Source organism: Podarcis gaigeae (assembly GCF_964106915.1).
Source record: "Podarcis gaigeae genome assembly, chromosome: 15".
Taxonomy (NCBI): domain Eukaryota; kingdom Metazoa; phylum Chordata; class Lepidosauria; order Squamata; family Lacertidae; genus Podarcis; species Podarcis gaigeae.
In genome coordinates, this window is record NC_139692.1 from 37,698,343 (window position 1) to 37,712,406 (window position 14,064).

At 45.4% G+C, this 14,064-nt stretch overlaps 2 protein-coding genes and 1 long non-coding RNA gene across 8 annotated transcripts in view; 2 read left to right on the plus strand and 1 right to left on the minus strand.

The window, feature by feature from the left end:
* The window catches only part of AKAP1 (A-kinase anchoring protein 1), a 42,718-nt gene extending 32,462 nt beyond the window's left edge, over positions 1 to 10,256 (plus strand). For all 4 annotated transcript variants that reach the window (XM_083714457.1, XM_083714454.1, XM_083714455.1 and 1 more), the window contains 7 exons: positions 640 to 767; positions 2,054 to 2,231; positions 4,461 to 4,611; positions 4,880 to 4,947; positions 6,251 to 6,324; positions 6,951 to 7,016; positions 7,786 to 10,256. In XM_083714457.1, coding sequence (XP_083570583.1) covers positions 640 to 767; positions 2,054 to 2,231; positions 4,461 to 4,611; positions 4,880 to 4,947; positions 6,251 to 6,324; positions 6,951 to 7,016; positions 7,786 to 7,848 — 728 coding nt within the window. In that variant the 3' untranslated portion in view covers positions 7,849 to 10,256. The remainder of the gene's footprint in view (positions 1 to 639; positions 768 to 2,053; positions 2,232 to 4,460; positions 4,612 to 4,879; positions 4,948 to 6,250; positions 6,325 to 6,950; positions 7,017 to 7,785) is intronic.
* Positions 1 to 14,064, minus strand: part of LOC310832750 — a 404,622-nt gene that overhangs the window by 131,514 nt on the left and 259,044 nt on the right. The gene's annotated exons all lie outside the window — the stretch shown is intronic.
* MSI2 (musashi RNA binding protein 2) overlaps positions 13,251 to 14,064 on the plus strand; it is a 450,658-nt gene continuing 449,844 nt past the window's right edge. Inside the window, exon 1 of one of the 3 annotated variants that reach the window (XM_083714630.1) lies at positions 13,251 to 13,373. The gene's annotated coding sequence lies outside the window, so the exon portion shown is untranslated. The remainder of the gene's footprint in view (positions 13,374 to 14,064) is intronic. The other 2 variants (XM_083714661.1, XM_083714631.1) reach the window with 2 other exon arrangements.

A 14,064-nucleotide genomic window follows, 5' to 3' on the forward strand; every position in this document is an offset into this window, starting at 1 on the left:
GGCAGAAGCTGAAGCTGGTGAGTGGGATGAGGAGGCCAAGAGGCAGAGATGAGTCAGGCTGCTGAAGAGTCACGGGTGTCTCCCCGTCCTGCTGCTACGAGCTCCCTTTCCACCTGGTCTCCCAGAACCAGAAGAGGCATGAAGCGGGAGGAGGAAAGACAAGCATGCAGGTGCAGTCTTGGGTCGTTGGAAAAAACCCTGGAGAGGAGGAGACATAGACAGCTGTGGGGAGGCAGGGACCTTTAGTCTCGTTGACTGGTCCTGGGGGGTAAGACCTACCAGGGACCCTTTCCTTGCTAATAAGCAGTTAACTCCAGTGTCATAGAGCTCTACCACTGACCTATGGCCCTTCCCCGGACAATTGTGAGGACAGAGTGCTGAGCTAGGTGGGCCTTTGGCCCAACGCATCAGGACTCCTCTTACACCCTTACATGTCACATGGTTGGTCCACCTAGCCTGGCAGAAGCTGTTCTCCTGTTATCTGTGCAGCCTTGAACAAGTCACTCTTGTTGTGGCGAGCACAGTTAACCACCCTGCCTCACAGAGATGCAGACAAGTTTGATCTCCTGCTTTGTCTCTGGAAACCTCCTAAGCATCTGCCTCTTTTTCTCTCCTTCACCCCCACCCGCCCCCAAAAAGGCTCTCAGCAAAACGTCGACAAAGCCCTGAGCCTGATTGGCAAGAAGTTCAAGGACCTGAGCCTCACCAATATCTATGCGCCACCACCTCCCCCGCTGCCAGTGCATTCTCTCCCCATGACCTCCTGGGTAAGCGCAGGGTCTGTGGGATATCTTTGGGACACCTTAATAATAATAATAATAATAATTAATAAATAATACATTTTTATTTGTATCCCGCCCTCCCTGGCCGAGGCCGGGCTCAGAGTGGCTAACATCATAAAAACAACACAATATGCATAAAACTGACATCAATTAATTAAAATACATCTTAAAATTAATTCAGACAAGTTAAAATCTGGGCAGGTGGCAATTATCAGGTTGGAATTGAGAGTGGTTAATACTTGCTGGGGCCAACTGTTTCCACTGATCATACAAAGACCTGTGAGCAGGTTGGGGGCCGCCTCTGGGCTTGTTTTATACAAAGAAAAGTAAGTCAAACTGCATCCTGCTCAAAGGCCTGGCGGAACAGCTCCGTCTTGCAGGCCCTGCGGAAAGGTGGAAAATCCCTTAAAGAGCTGCATGAGACACCAGCTGTTGGTCAACTGGTAGGTGGGCTGCAGTATCATGTGGGCCCCTTTTCGGCAGGTCTCTGTAGTTAAGACTCCTGGGCAGTGGCGTGCAGTGAATCTTTTTTGTAGTGGAACAATTAGGGCCAGAGGTGCCAGCTTGTGAGGGCGATGTCATGTGCACAAGCATTGTGCCTCCCTAAGCTGGGCAGAAGGGAAGGAGACGCCAGACCTTTAATACTTCAGTGCTCTGATTTACGAGGAACATTTAGGGGAATAGCCTGGTGCCCCATGCCCACTGACCACACACCACTGCTCCGAGGTTCTCAAAATGTGTAATGTGTGCCCTGCATATATAACAGGCTTTGTGTAGGTGTGGGTAGATCTGTACAGTTGTGTGGGGTTTTTTAAAAAAAATTATGTTTGGTTTGCGTTTGAAGGGCAGGAGTGGAAGATATTTGCCCCCTAGGGGAGGAATGGGGGACCTGTGGCCCTCTCCCTGGCCACACACACAAACACACAGAACCTCTGAGGATGGAGGGGCTATCATGAGGGTTCCCTTTGCCGATCTCAGCACCTTAGAGGGTCTGTAGGAACGGGGGCAGTCTTTCTGATATTGGGGGCCTGAGTCATTTAGGGATTTAAACACTAACGTGAACACATTGAATTGGGTTTGGGAATGAATGGGCAACCAGCGCCGCTGTTTTAAAATGGGGTTTTACGTGAGACCTAAGTGGGAAAGCCAGCCATTAACATGGTGGCTGCATTGTGGAGCAACTGATGTTCCCTAGCCATCTTCAGGGGCGGTGCTCTTTGCAATAATCCAAGATGTTAACTGAGTGGGAAAACATGTTCTCTCTCTGACAGCTCATGCTTCCAGATGGGGTAACGGTGGAAGTGATCGTGGTCAACCAAATCAACGCGGGACACTTGTTTGTGCAGCAGCACACGCACCCCACTTACCATGTCCTCCGTAGTCTAGACCAACAGATGTACCTGTGCTATTCCCAGCCAGGTATTCCTACCATGCCGACACCGGTGGAGGGTGAGTGCTTCTCCTTTCGATGTCTCTGGGACGCCTTTGGTAGAATCTGCCTGACTTCCACCGTCGCTGGCTCTTAGCACAAGCCGCTTGCGTTGGATGTGGAAAGGGATCCAGCAAACACAGCTCTTCCCATGTAGTTTCCCAGGCCTTTGATCAGCACAACATTGCTCTCCCCTGTGTCTTGCAGAATTTAAAAAAGCACCCAAGTTTGTTTTATTATTATTTATTTATATTCATTTTCCATATTACATCTATACAAATCATACCTTAGTCTTACACTTCGCGACTTACCTTCCATTTATCCTATTTCATATTCTTAATATGCTACATCTCCTTTTATTTTCTCCGTTTATTGTTTTCCTTGTCTTTGTCTTGTCTGCTGCTGCCCATAGGCTTATCCCACTTGCCAGTTAACCTTAAGACCACTCTTCTTTAAATATTCTTCAAAATGCTCCCACTTGCCTCTTGTTTTCTTTCCATCTTAATTCCTCATTTTGGCTGTTAAGCTTGCCAACTAAAGCAACTCAAGTTTAGTTCCTCCAGGCTGCTGCCGGTGTTGCATATACCGAACAAACAATTAACAGTCCTTAGGCTGGGAAATGCCTAAAATGTTCCTTGCCACAGCCCAGCTTGCTAAATTTCTCTATTCTAATCTCTCTGTCCTGACTCAGTTCTGTTAGTTGAGCTGCTCTGATGTCAGAGGAGCAGGGTGCCAAGGGAGCAAACAGAAGTCTCTTTCTTTCTTTCTTTCTTTCTTTCTTTCTTTCTTTCTTAACTGAAATTACAGCCATAAGAAGCTGCTTTATATATTTCATTTAATTTTCCTTTTATTTGGTATACCACCTTTCTATATTGCTATACACGAGGTTTTCACCAACAAAATATACAACACACACATAATAATCTGATCCAATTCAGAAAGTTATCTTATAGAATCAGACCTGTGGTCTATTTAGCTCTATGTTGATAAGCAGCAGCTCTCCAGGGTTTCAGGCAGAAGTCTCTTCCAGCCCTACATGGGAGATGCTAGGGATTGACTCTGGGACGTTCTGCATGCAAAGCACATGCTCTACACTGATGTTTCCCAAACTTGGGTCTCCAGATGTTTTTGGACTACAGTTCCCATCATGCCTGACCATTGGTCTTACTAGCTAGGGATGATGGGAGTTGTTGTCCAAAAACAGCTGGATACTCAAGTTTGGGAAAACTTGCTCTACACCCTGAGCTAAGGCCCTTCCCAGAGTTCTAGAAGCCATTTCAGGTGAACTGAGCAGCATTTTGGATCACAAACAAGTCAAGTCAGTTCTCTATAATATAGTCACCAGCCACTCAGAGATAAACCTGCCACTTATGGCCTATGATTGAATGAAGAAATGATAGTGGTTTTATTATTAAAGTGCCAGTGCTGTCAGAAGTGCATTCAGGCTGTCTCTTCAGGTGATGCAAACGTAGGAGAAAGTCAAACCAATGGCTAAGGTGCCAAGTTAATTTCAGTCTTTACTTTAGATTCTACCTTTAGCACCGAATAGCATGAGAGTCATTCTCCCAGTTTTTGGTTTGCTCCTAAAAGAGAGTAACAGCAACCTTATCTTTGAGTGCTTAAACTGTAAAGGTTCAAAGTGGGTGAGTGATTGCTGGGGAACATGATGAGGCTTTTGCACTGAACAGGAAGTTGGAAACTCTCAAAGACTTTTTGCATGAAAAAGAGAAATAATGACACTTAGATGCCATTATCAAAGATAATGCTTGTTTATAGAGAGTGGTGTTTTTGGGTGTTATATTGGAGTGGTTGAAGTGAATATTGTTTATATATAGTGGACAAATGAAGAATTGGAAGTTCTTTAGTTTCTGAACTCTTACTTTTCTTTCTCTCCCTTTTAATACCTTTTCTATATCCTGTTTTGTTATTTCTTTCTCCTCCCCCCCTTCTGTTTATATCTTATTTAGATTAATGTCTTAAGGAAAAGGTAAAGGGACCCCTGACCATTAGGTCCAGTCGTGGCCGACTCTGGGGTTGCGGCGCTCATCTCGCTTTATTGGCCAAGAGAGCCGGCGTACAGCTTCCGGGTCATGTCATTAATGTCTTAGTTTGGATTAAAAAAAGATATCTGATATTAAGCCTTGTAGTTCTTTTTATAAACCCTAATATAGTTTATTCTCTATAAAAAAAGAAAAGCTGGTGTGTGATCTCACATTTGATCCTTTCTTTCCAACTCTTGTGCTTTGCAGTTGGCGTTGTTTGTGCTGCGCCAGGCATGGAAGGGGCCTGGTGGCGAGCGCAAGTAATTGGCTACTTCAAAGACACCACTGAAGTGGAGATCAGATACGTGGACTATGGTGGATACGAGAGAGTCAAGATTGACACACTCAGGCAGATCAGGTGAGCGGCCCAAGAACTGCCCTCAGAAATGGCAGATAGCGGGTGCCTGTCCCTTCCCATCATTAAGGAGAGGGAAAAGTTGTCCTGTAAAAATGGGGATGAAGGTGTGATACACAGAGAAGGCGGCCCTTAGCTTTTCAACCTGTTCAGCACTCAAGTCCTCAAGCCACACACCTCTGTTGCTGCCCCTAACAAGCTGTGATAGTTTATTGGTTGAGTTCTTGTTTTCTGGCAATCTCTCACCTTGCTTTTTTATTTTTTTTTAAAGGTCTGACTTTGTAACACTACCTTTCCAAGGAGCAGAGGTCCTCTTGGACAACGTAGTGCCACTTCCAGGTAATGTCAGTCATTGGTGGCAGATTTTTCCTTTTACCTTTAGGACTTGTATTTGTGCCTGTGTAAGTGGCACGGTTCGTGTCTAGGGGTGTGAGATGAGGCGGAGGGTTTTTGGGGAGGACCCACCATTCAGACTGCGGAAGAACTCTTTAACAGCAAAACAGTAGAGCCTACTCAGGCTCTACTTCCAGCTCATGTTGCATTCTTGCAGAGAGGGGGCTGTTTACGGAGGTTAAAGCCAGTAGGATTAGGATGTCCCATCAGAGTTATGCCTTAGTAGTGTCTGTAATTGGGACCCTCTTCAGTGAAACCATGGAAGAATATTCCCAAGTTCTCCCTGGCCCCTCTTGCAGGACCTGAACTCTTCCTGTGAAAGGCTAGGGACTGGATAGTGGCTGTTTTCAAACATAACTTGGTCTCTTCCACCATGCTGGATTACTGCATGTACAGCTGCAGTAGCAGACCAATTTTGCAAAAACAAAGGTGGGTGGAATGGCGCAGTCAAAGGTAGACTGCACCTTTTGAGGGGGGAGCACTACTCCTTCCATTTTGTGGAGAATTACCATATCTAAATATTTATACACTGCTGTTTCATTGTGTGTGTTTTTTCATGCATCAACTTGGTTTACGGAGGTTGTACAATAGAAACCACGTAAAAAAAGTTGAAGTTGGAAATTGTTCTCTAACTGTTACAGAAAGTTGTTTTCTTAATGGCCTGCATAACTTTGCTGGCATAGAAGTTTTCAGTTTTCATTTAAAAGTTACACCAGATTGTGTTCTGCTATTTGTGGGGCTGTGTGTGTGAGCACAAAGGCAAGAGGTAGGCAGATCAAACTTGGCAATTCCCTGATGGGTTTGTGTGAAAACCAAAGGTCTTTGAAATCACATTAAGACAGGCCCACCAACCAAAATAGCGTCTCAGGCAGGCAGGTGTAATGTTAAGAATCAAGGAACAGGATGCCTCTTGACCATACAGTCAAGCCAGTACTTTTTTTATTTCCTTCTTATTACCAAAATTTAGATACTACATGTCCCGCATGTTAAGGTCTCTGAAAGAAGAATTAAAGTACATGTTAATGATAGGAGTCCAGTGATGGAAGTGGGGGTGATATTGTTTGGGGGAGGGGTTGTCCTCCTTCACCCCAATGTGGCACCTCCCATGCCGTGCTTTCATATTACATCACTGATGTGCTAGCTTTCTCCATGCAAGCAGGATCTCTTGTGTGTGTGTTGGAGCAGCTTTCAGATATACAGGAAAATGGTGCTACCTTAAGAGTAACACTCCTTCCTTCTTTCCTGAAAGATGACGATCACTTTTCATCTGAGGCGGACACAGCTGTTAGTGAAATGACCAGAGGTACACCTTTGCTTGCACAGGTATGTGTCATGGCTGTGAGCTTTTATTGTTTAGTGCTGCCTTTTGTTGTGAGAAACTTGACACAAGGCTCTAGTCCTACCTGGGAGCCATCCCCTTGGAATGTAGTGGGGCTTACTTCTGAACAGCACTAAAAATCATGGCAGCAATGCCCGTTTCTTAAAACAAGGTTAGACACTTTTCAGCTTAGTTAGGCTAAGTACTTACGCAGCTGCAATGCCTTACTCTCCTCATCTTTGCCAAGAAAACCAGAACAACTTGGCTCTGCCCATTTTTACCACCATGGGACCTTATCGGTCCCACTTACATGACCTCCTCGGCTACAGCCACCCCACCAGGGGCTGCCAGCCACTGCTGCTCATGCTCCATTCGGAGCCACAGAATAATGTTTGAAGACAAAAAGCATACTGAACTTGTAATACATTGGTCATTCCAAGCCAGGCAGATTTGTATACTGAGCCAGGTAATTGCAGATTTTGGTGACATTGCTAGTGTAAAATTGGAAAGATCACTTCCGCCGTCTTTAGGCATGTTGCAACGTACCAGAATATGTCTGGAGGATAATTGTGCACTCTCTGCTGCTACTGCTCCTCTCTTGCTAGGCATTAATAGACATCTCTGATTGCAGGTGACAAATTATGACAGTGCAACAGGCTTGCCCCTAATACAGCTGTGGAGCATGATGGGAGAAGAGGTATTTATGCTACTAAATAGAGCACCGGGACAGGATCTTTGATGTATAAATGGGCCCAGGAATTAAAACTACTCCAGCATAGCCAACATGGTGCCCTCCCGATGTTTCTCATCAGCCCCAGTCAGCGTAACCTGTGATTGGGGACGGTGGAGATTTCAGCTGAGCAACGTATTGAGGGCACCATGTTGGGTATCCCTGCTCAAATCCAATGCATTGCCATCCCCAAACTTGGCCCTCCAGCTGTTTTGGGACTGCAGTTCCCATCATCCCTGACCACTGGTCCTTTTAGGTAGGGATAATGGAAGTTGTAGGCCAAAAACATCTGGAGGGCCAAGTTTTGGGGTGCCTGGGCTAGGGGATCAGAATAAAGGATGGATATTTCAGTAAATCTGCATGTGAACATGCCTTGTATTCAGAATGCTATGGGTAGGAGGCCAGCGCTAACCATGCCATGAAATGGGCCCATTGATGTTAATGGAGAGGATTAACTTCGAGTTGTTAAATTTCACTGGGTCTACTCTGAGTTGGCTACAACCCTATGTTTTTCAGTTTCTTTGTTAACTTGTGGGGCTGGGGGGGGCGGCGAACCTGTAGGTCCCTCCAGATGTTGCTGGACTCAGCTCCCATCGTCCCAGACCACTGGCCATGCAGGCCTGGGGCTGATGGGAGTTGGAGTCCTGCAATGCCTGGCAGGCCTCGCAGGCTGCTTATCTCTGCCTTAGCACAGGACAGCAGAACTTCTAACACCTTTCATTTTCTCCTTTTCCAGTTGGTGTCTATAAACCGAACCTTGGTGGAAAGAGGGTTTGCGCAGTGGATCGAAAGCTACTAGGAGAGTTCTTGGCTGTCTTCTTGACTAATCTTTCCTCTCCCCATCCCTACCTTACCCCTTCCCCACCCTCTTTTTTTGGCACTGTTTAGGAATTGGGTTTGGCAATCTTTCCTCCTCCCCGCCCCAGCATATGTCACTTCCGCTTTAAGTCTGTTTTGATGTATTCATCCGACGGACACAGTTTATTTATCATACCTCATTTTGCAGAAAAGCAAGGAGTTGAACCATAAGCCATAAAAATACTGCAGCTTTAAAACGCAGCTCTTTATTCTGCCCCCCTCTACCCCACCCTGATCTGGGTCCAAAAGCGAAATTTAAACAAAACTTTAATGAAGGGGGGAAAGAAATGTCTGGGGAGGGTTGTATAACACTTGTCCTCAGAGGATTTAAGATGTGTGTTAAACACAACCCAGTTTTCTAAACTGGCTGCCTTAACATGAAGGCGACTCTAGGTGGAAGTAAAATTGTTTTCAGACCTAGCCCCCTCACAGACACAAAAAGAGGAAAAAAAACCCTGTGGTGATTGATCTGAATTTTGGGCGCATGACATAGACCTGTGCCTCCAAACAGCAAAAGCAAGTCTTCTTCAGCTGTGCTTTGGGAGGCTGAAGGACTGAATGAACAGATAGCGCTCATTAACAGTATATTGTTGACTTTTTAAAATTACAGCTGTTTTCGCAAGAGATGGAAAACACTGCTTTGCAGACCTCCTTAAAAATCATGTGATTAAGTGAACCACTACAGCTGCAGCTGTCTTAAATCTCTAGATCATGTTTAACAACAACAAAATTGATTGCCAAGCCTGATTGTAATTCATAACTGTTTTTCTAGATGTGCAAAAACCTATGTAAATATATATAAAAATCATTGTAATATTTTGTACAAGAGAAAAAAAATACTGGAGAACTAAAAAGGGAACTTCAAAGAAAATCAGTTTTTTTTCCTTTTTTGCCACACCAAAATGTCCTCTGTAGGTAGAAAACGGTTTGGGGCGTGTTGTTGTTGGCAGCTAAGCATTAGAAGGTCTGAGGAGGATCCTTCATAGGCTCTTGTGTACAGGATGGCTTTTCTCTAGCTTGCTGTATGGTAGGAACAGTAATCAATGGACTCTGCTACTTTTTGCTGTACAGATCTGACGTAAAGGGGGGGAAAGTTAACACATGGAATTAATTTTGCAGTGGTGTGTCTCAATTTATTTCCTTTGCTCCTTTTTAGATTGGTTTCAAATGTGGAATTAAAAAAAATCAAGTAATTTAAGCTAATTTAATACTATTAAAATATAAATGAATCTAAACATGGCCATTGAGTTGGGAGTTATTACTGGTGGGGGAAGATGCTTGGGACTACTTTTTGTATTTAGACCACCAACTACAGTTTTTCAGATTTGCCTTCTCATATAAAATATCCGGCACAATTCCTGTTCCTAAGATATTCTAGGACACCTTGTATGTGAAAACAAGTTGGTAACTTTCAACAATTAAATGCCTCCAAATGCAAGGAACTTGTATTGAATTGTTTTGGTAAGACGCTTGCCTATCTCTTCAAAGACTTGAGTCTGTATTCAAATGGTCACATTAGAAGCTGATTTTGGGCAGCTTCGGAGCTCCTCTAGGATGGGAGTAGGGAACATGTAGTCCTTCAGATGTTGCTCATCATCTAATTATTGCCCATGCTTGAGTTCAGCGACATTTGAAGGACTACAAGTTCCCCATCCCTGCTGTAGAAAGCTGTGTGTAATTATCTAGAAAAATGAGTGTTGGGTGTAGCTGCCTTTTGCAGGATCCAATCTATGTGGGCTTTAGGATTTGCTTTCTTAATAAAAGTTTAAGTGTGTTCAAGGGAAGCTTAGCTGCTAAATTTGCTTAAATTTGATCAGAAGATCTAGAATACATTACCACCGTCACCCCTTGAATTATAGCGTACCTTTTTGTTGTTGTTGTTAAGCACCTGGGGAAATAGTTCTAATATGCCTTCTTTTCCACACTTCCTTCTGCTCTGGATCCAAATGGTATGAAAATGGGGATGCAAAAACAAAACAGTCCTGGGCTTTTTTCTTAGAATCATTAAATTTCAAGCCTTCATGAATGCGAAAGTACTCCGGCAGGCAAATGGACAAGTAACATTTTTGACTGGTTGTGGGTGCGTCTTCAATGCCTCAGTATATTAAAACTGGGATAAAAATATACAAAATAAAGAGCATGGAAACTCCCATAAAACTACACGGATTCAAAAATCTTTGATGCCGCTCTCTTCCCACCTGTTACCAGCAATGTGTTTTAAAGCCTGTTTGCAATTTTGATACAAGGTCAAGCATCAAAACTTCAGCTGTACAGAGTTCCTTGATCATTGAGAGAGCACTGTTGACAAGTGTTCGGATTTCTGCTTATAAAATCTTGTTGCTAAAAACATGCTTCGTGTCAGCTGGTCTGTTGCGATTTCTTCACAATGTCTGGTTGTTGCAGTGGGCGGATGGTATAAGAACTACTGGCCCAACTCATGTTGCCTGGAGCCTACAGTATTACGGTTCGCCTTTTCAGAGTGGAATAATGGGATGTTCATAAACCTCACAATACATGACTGACGGATTGTGTTTATCCTGCTAGAGGCCACACAGGCCTGGTCAGTCAGATACACATCACCCAGACCACACTGTGACAAGGAGAGAGAGTGGTTGCATTGATGCGCCGGATGCAGGGAAGCAAATTACCCTATATCCTCTAGTAGACAGGTGGTGATATTGCTAGATTCCAGCACCCATCATCCCTTACTGCTGGGCATTGGATTCTAATAACATTGGGAGAGCCACAGATTGACCAATCTTGTACAGTCTCTTCCTTTCTAACAGGGATGGGGAAACACGATAAACTTCAGTTCCCATCAGCCTTAGGTAGCTCGGCCAACTGTCAGGGCTGATGGGTGTTGAAGTCCAACAACAACTTGAAGACCACACAGGTTACCCCTCCCAGCTTGAAGGTGTGAAATTAGCAATATACTTGGCGGTTAAGAAGTGCATTGCAGCCATGGTTACAAGGCATGCAGAATGTGGTACCCAGAGAGGGATATGTGAATGCATGTTCATCTCACTAAAGTAGCTTCCTGCTTCTCCATCTTGCTTGGTGTTAGCAACTTGCGCTGTCCGAAGACACTTCCGGGTCACGTGGCCAGGGTGACATCGCTTCTCTGGCGAGCCAGAGCTGCACACGGAAACGCCGTTTACCTTCCCGCTGGTAAGCGGTCCCTATTTATCTACTTGCACCCGGAGGTGCTTTCGAACTGCTAGGTTGGCAGGCGCTGGGACCGAGCAACAGGAGCGCACCCCGCCGCGGGGATTCGAACCGCCGACCTTTCGATCGGCAAGCCCTAGGCGCTGAGGCTTTTACCCACAGCGCCACCCGCGTCCCGCTGAGATTTGTTAGGGGACCCCTATTCACCTCAAAGAGCTTACAGTTCCCAAAGTTTTTCAAGAAGAGGGATTTATTGTTAAACTACTCAAGACCTGAAATTCTGAGAGGCAAATAAGGGACTTTTAGCAATTCTGCACCCTTAAGAAACTATACTTCCTAGGATTCTTTGGGGGAAGAAGTCATGACACTTCAAAGTAGTATAAATGTGTGGTTCAGATGAGGGTCTTAAGTTCTATGCAGAATGGACCCATTGAAATTGATAGGCCTGAGTTGGTCGTGTCCATTAATTTAAATGAGTCTACGCTCTGGGTAGGGATGCGGATGGCGCTGTGGGTAAAACCTCAGCGCCTAGGACTTGCCGATCCTCAGGTCGGCGGTTCGAATCCCCGCGGCGGGGTGCGCTCCCGTTGCTCGGTCCCAGCGCCTGCCAACCAAGCAGTTCGAAAGCACCCTCGGGTGCAAGTAGATAAATAGGGACCGCTTACTAACGGGAAGGTAAACGGCGTTTCCGTGTGCTGTGCTAGCTCGCCAGATGCAGCCTGTCACGCTGGCCACGTGACCCGGAAGTGTCTTCGGACAGCGCTGGCCCCCGGCCTCTTAAGCGAGATGGGCGCGCAACCCCAGAGTCGGACATGACTGGCCTGTACGGGCAGGGGTACCTTTACCTTTACCTTTACCTTTACACTATGGGTAGGGCTAACAGCTACATCCCATGGTCCTTTGCAGTGCAAAGATTCTGGTTAAAGGAACCAACATTGGATGCCTATGATATGAGGACGTGTCACCACAACATCCATGTAAGGTAGGTTAGGATGAGAGCCAGTGACTGGCCTAAGGTGGGAAGCGAGGAAAAGTGAGCTGCGTGAGTTTAAAATGTGAAACTGCACAGGCTCAGAATATTTGCTTCATCTTAAGGTTGGCAAGAATGATGTTTGTTTGTGTTTTCCTGCCAGTTGTGAAATGCCAGCCTCCATCGGCCCTGTATGTATGTGTGTGTGTGTGTGGGGAAGGAACACTTGTCCCCCACCCCCAAAAGCGCACTCTCAGCAGCTGTCAATCAAAAGTCCAGCCATTTTGAACTCTGCACTTAATGGTTTTATGCTGCATTTGGAAGTTTATTTTGTGGCCTCATAGCGCCGAGGTGTTGCCTTCAAATCCAGCCCTTCTGACGCCACTTGATTTACTAAAATGCTTATTCTGATGTATGGAAATCAGGGAATTGAAGTTCCCGTTAGCAAGGACCCTAGAAAGATGGCTTCCAAACTTCTTAGCAAGGGAATAACAGGCTTCTGGTTCCAAAAAGGAAAAAACCAACAACTCCTGGACCTAGAAACTCCTGAAAAAAGGAGGCCTGACTTGTCCAGTGTTCAGTACTGGCCCAATCCATGCTATTCTTTAAAAAAACCTATCTCACCACTTTTAACAGCCAATGTTTCCCCCAAATGATCCTAAGAACTGGATTTTTAAAGGGTGCTGAGAGATGCAGGGTAACCCCTATTTTCACTCACAGAGTGGTTTGACAATAAATCCCTCTTCCCAGTGAAATCTGGGAATTGCAGCTTGTGCATGTGTGACAGCACTCATTGGTACAGAGTACCAGCACACCTTTCTTCTTTTGCTGTGTGTGGCAGCCATTTTGTGCTCAGCACTTGAGTACTGGCGCCTCCTTTTTATATATATACCCAAAAAGCCATTGTTCTTGACTACTCTCAGCACTCTTAGCAGACTACAGGTTCCCAGAATCCTTTGTGGAAAGGCATGGCAAAAGTGCATTGAACGTAAAGGGTGCGAACGTGGCCAGCGTTTCCGTTCTACACCCTATAGAGAGAGAGAACAAATCAAGTTTACATTTGCCTAAAGCCCTAAATAATACCCTGACCCAGACAGCATACGCTACCTTCCACAACTTAAGTTTGGATTTTCGCCCCCTCATGGGCCTGAGCTTGCCTGTAGCTGCCTAGTTTCTGGCTCCTCCTTCCACCTCCGTCCTTCCAGTTACCAAGGCCGCTCTGGCTCTCAAACATCCTCCATTCCCAACCCAAGCTGAGGAGATGACCGGCCCGTCAGCCTTCAAACAGCCATCTTTTCCTGCTCTACTTTAGAGGCCAGCCAAGGCAGCAGGTAAGCAAGGCCGAGAGGGGGGAACAAGATGGTTGTGTTCAAGCTGGAAGGATCAAACTACTGGAGAGTTTCAGGCCTGAGAGGAGCCAGAGGAGAGTGTGGGATGAGGCCATTTTGGCTGAGTTGTCATGTAGTTCCTGCTAGAGAGCAAACCACCACAGGGTTAGGCCCTTCTATACCCAGAAGGGTTGCTGTGGCCTGCCGGAGAGTTTCTCCTTCAACAGTTTCAGAAGCCATCATTATAAGAATTCGAAGGTCTCAGATATAGAATAAAGGTCCATAATGTACAAGGCAAACACACATGCATAAGTAAGTAAGTAAGTAAGTAAGTAAGTAAGTAAGTATATAAGCCATGGGTTTGAAATAGTACAGGAGAGCATTCCTGAAGCCATTTTGGACTCTCCCAAATTTACCTCAAATATTTCTCTGCAAGGAGGAAGGAAATGGGAAAAGCTTTCCGATGATCTTTGGAGGGTAGGGGGTTACACCTCCCTTTTTGAATGCAGTTTGGCAAGTATCTGTTAAGCTGAGCAAACTATCAATATGTGAGAGATTCGGGAACTAAAGGCTCAAAGGAATAGCCAGGCTACCCAGAAAATGCAATCAAGTAAGGCATTATCAGGTATCCTGGCAGACAGGAGAGAAGCAACACTCTCAATTTTCTGCTGGAGATATTTTGGGGGGGTGGTTT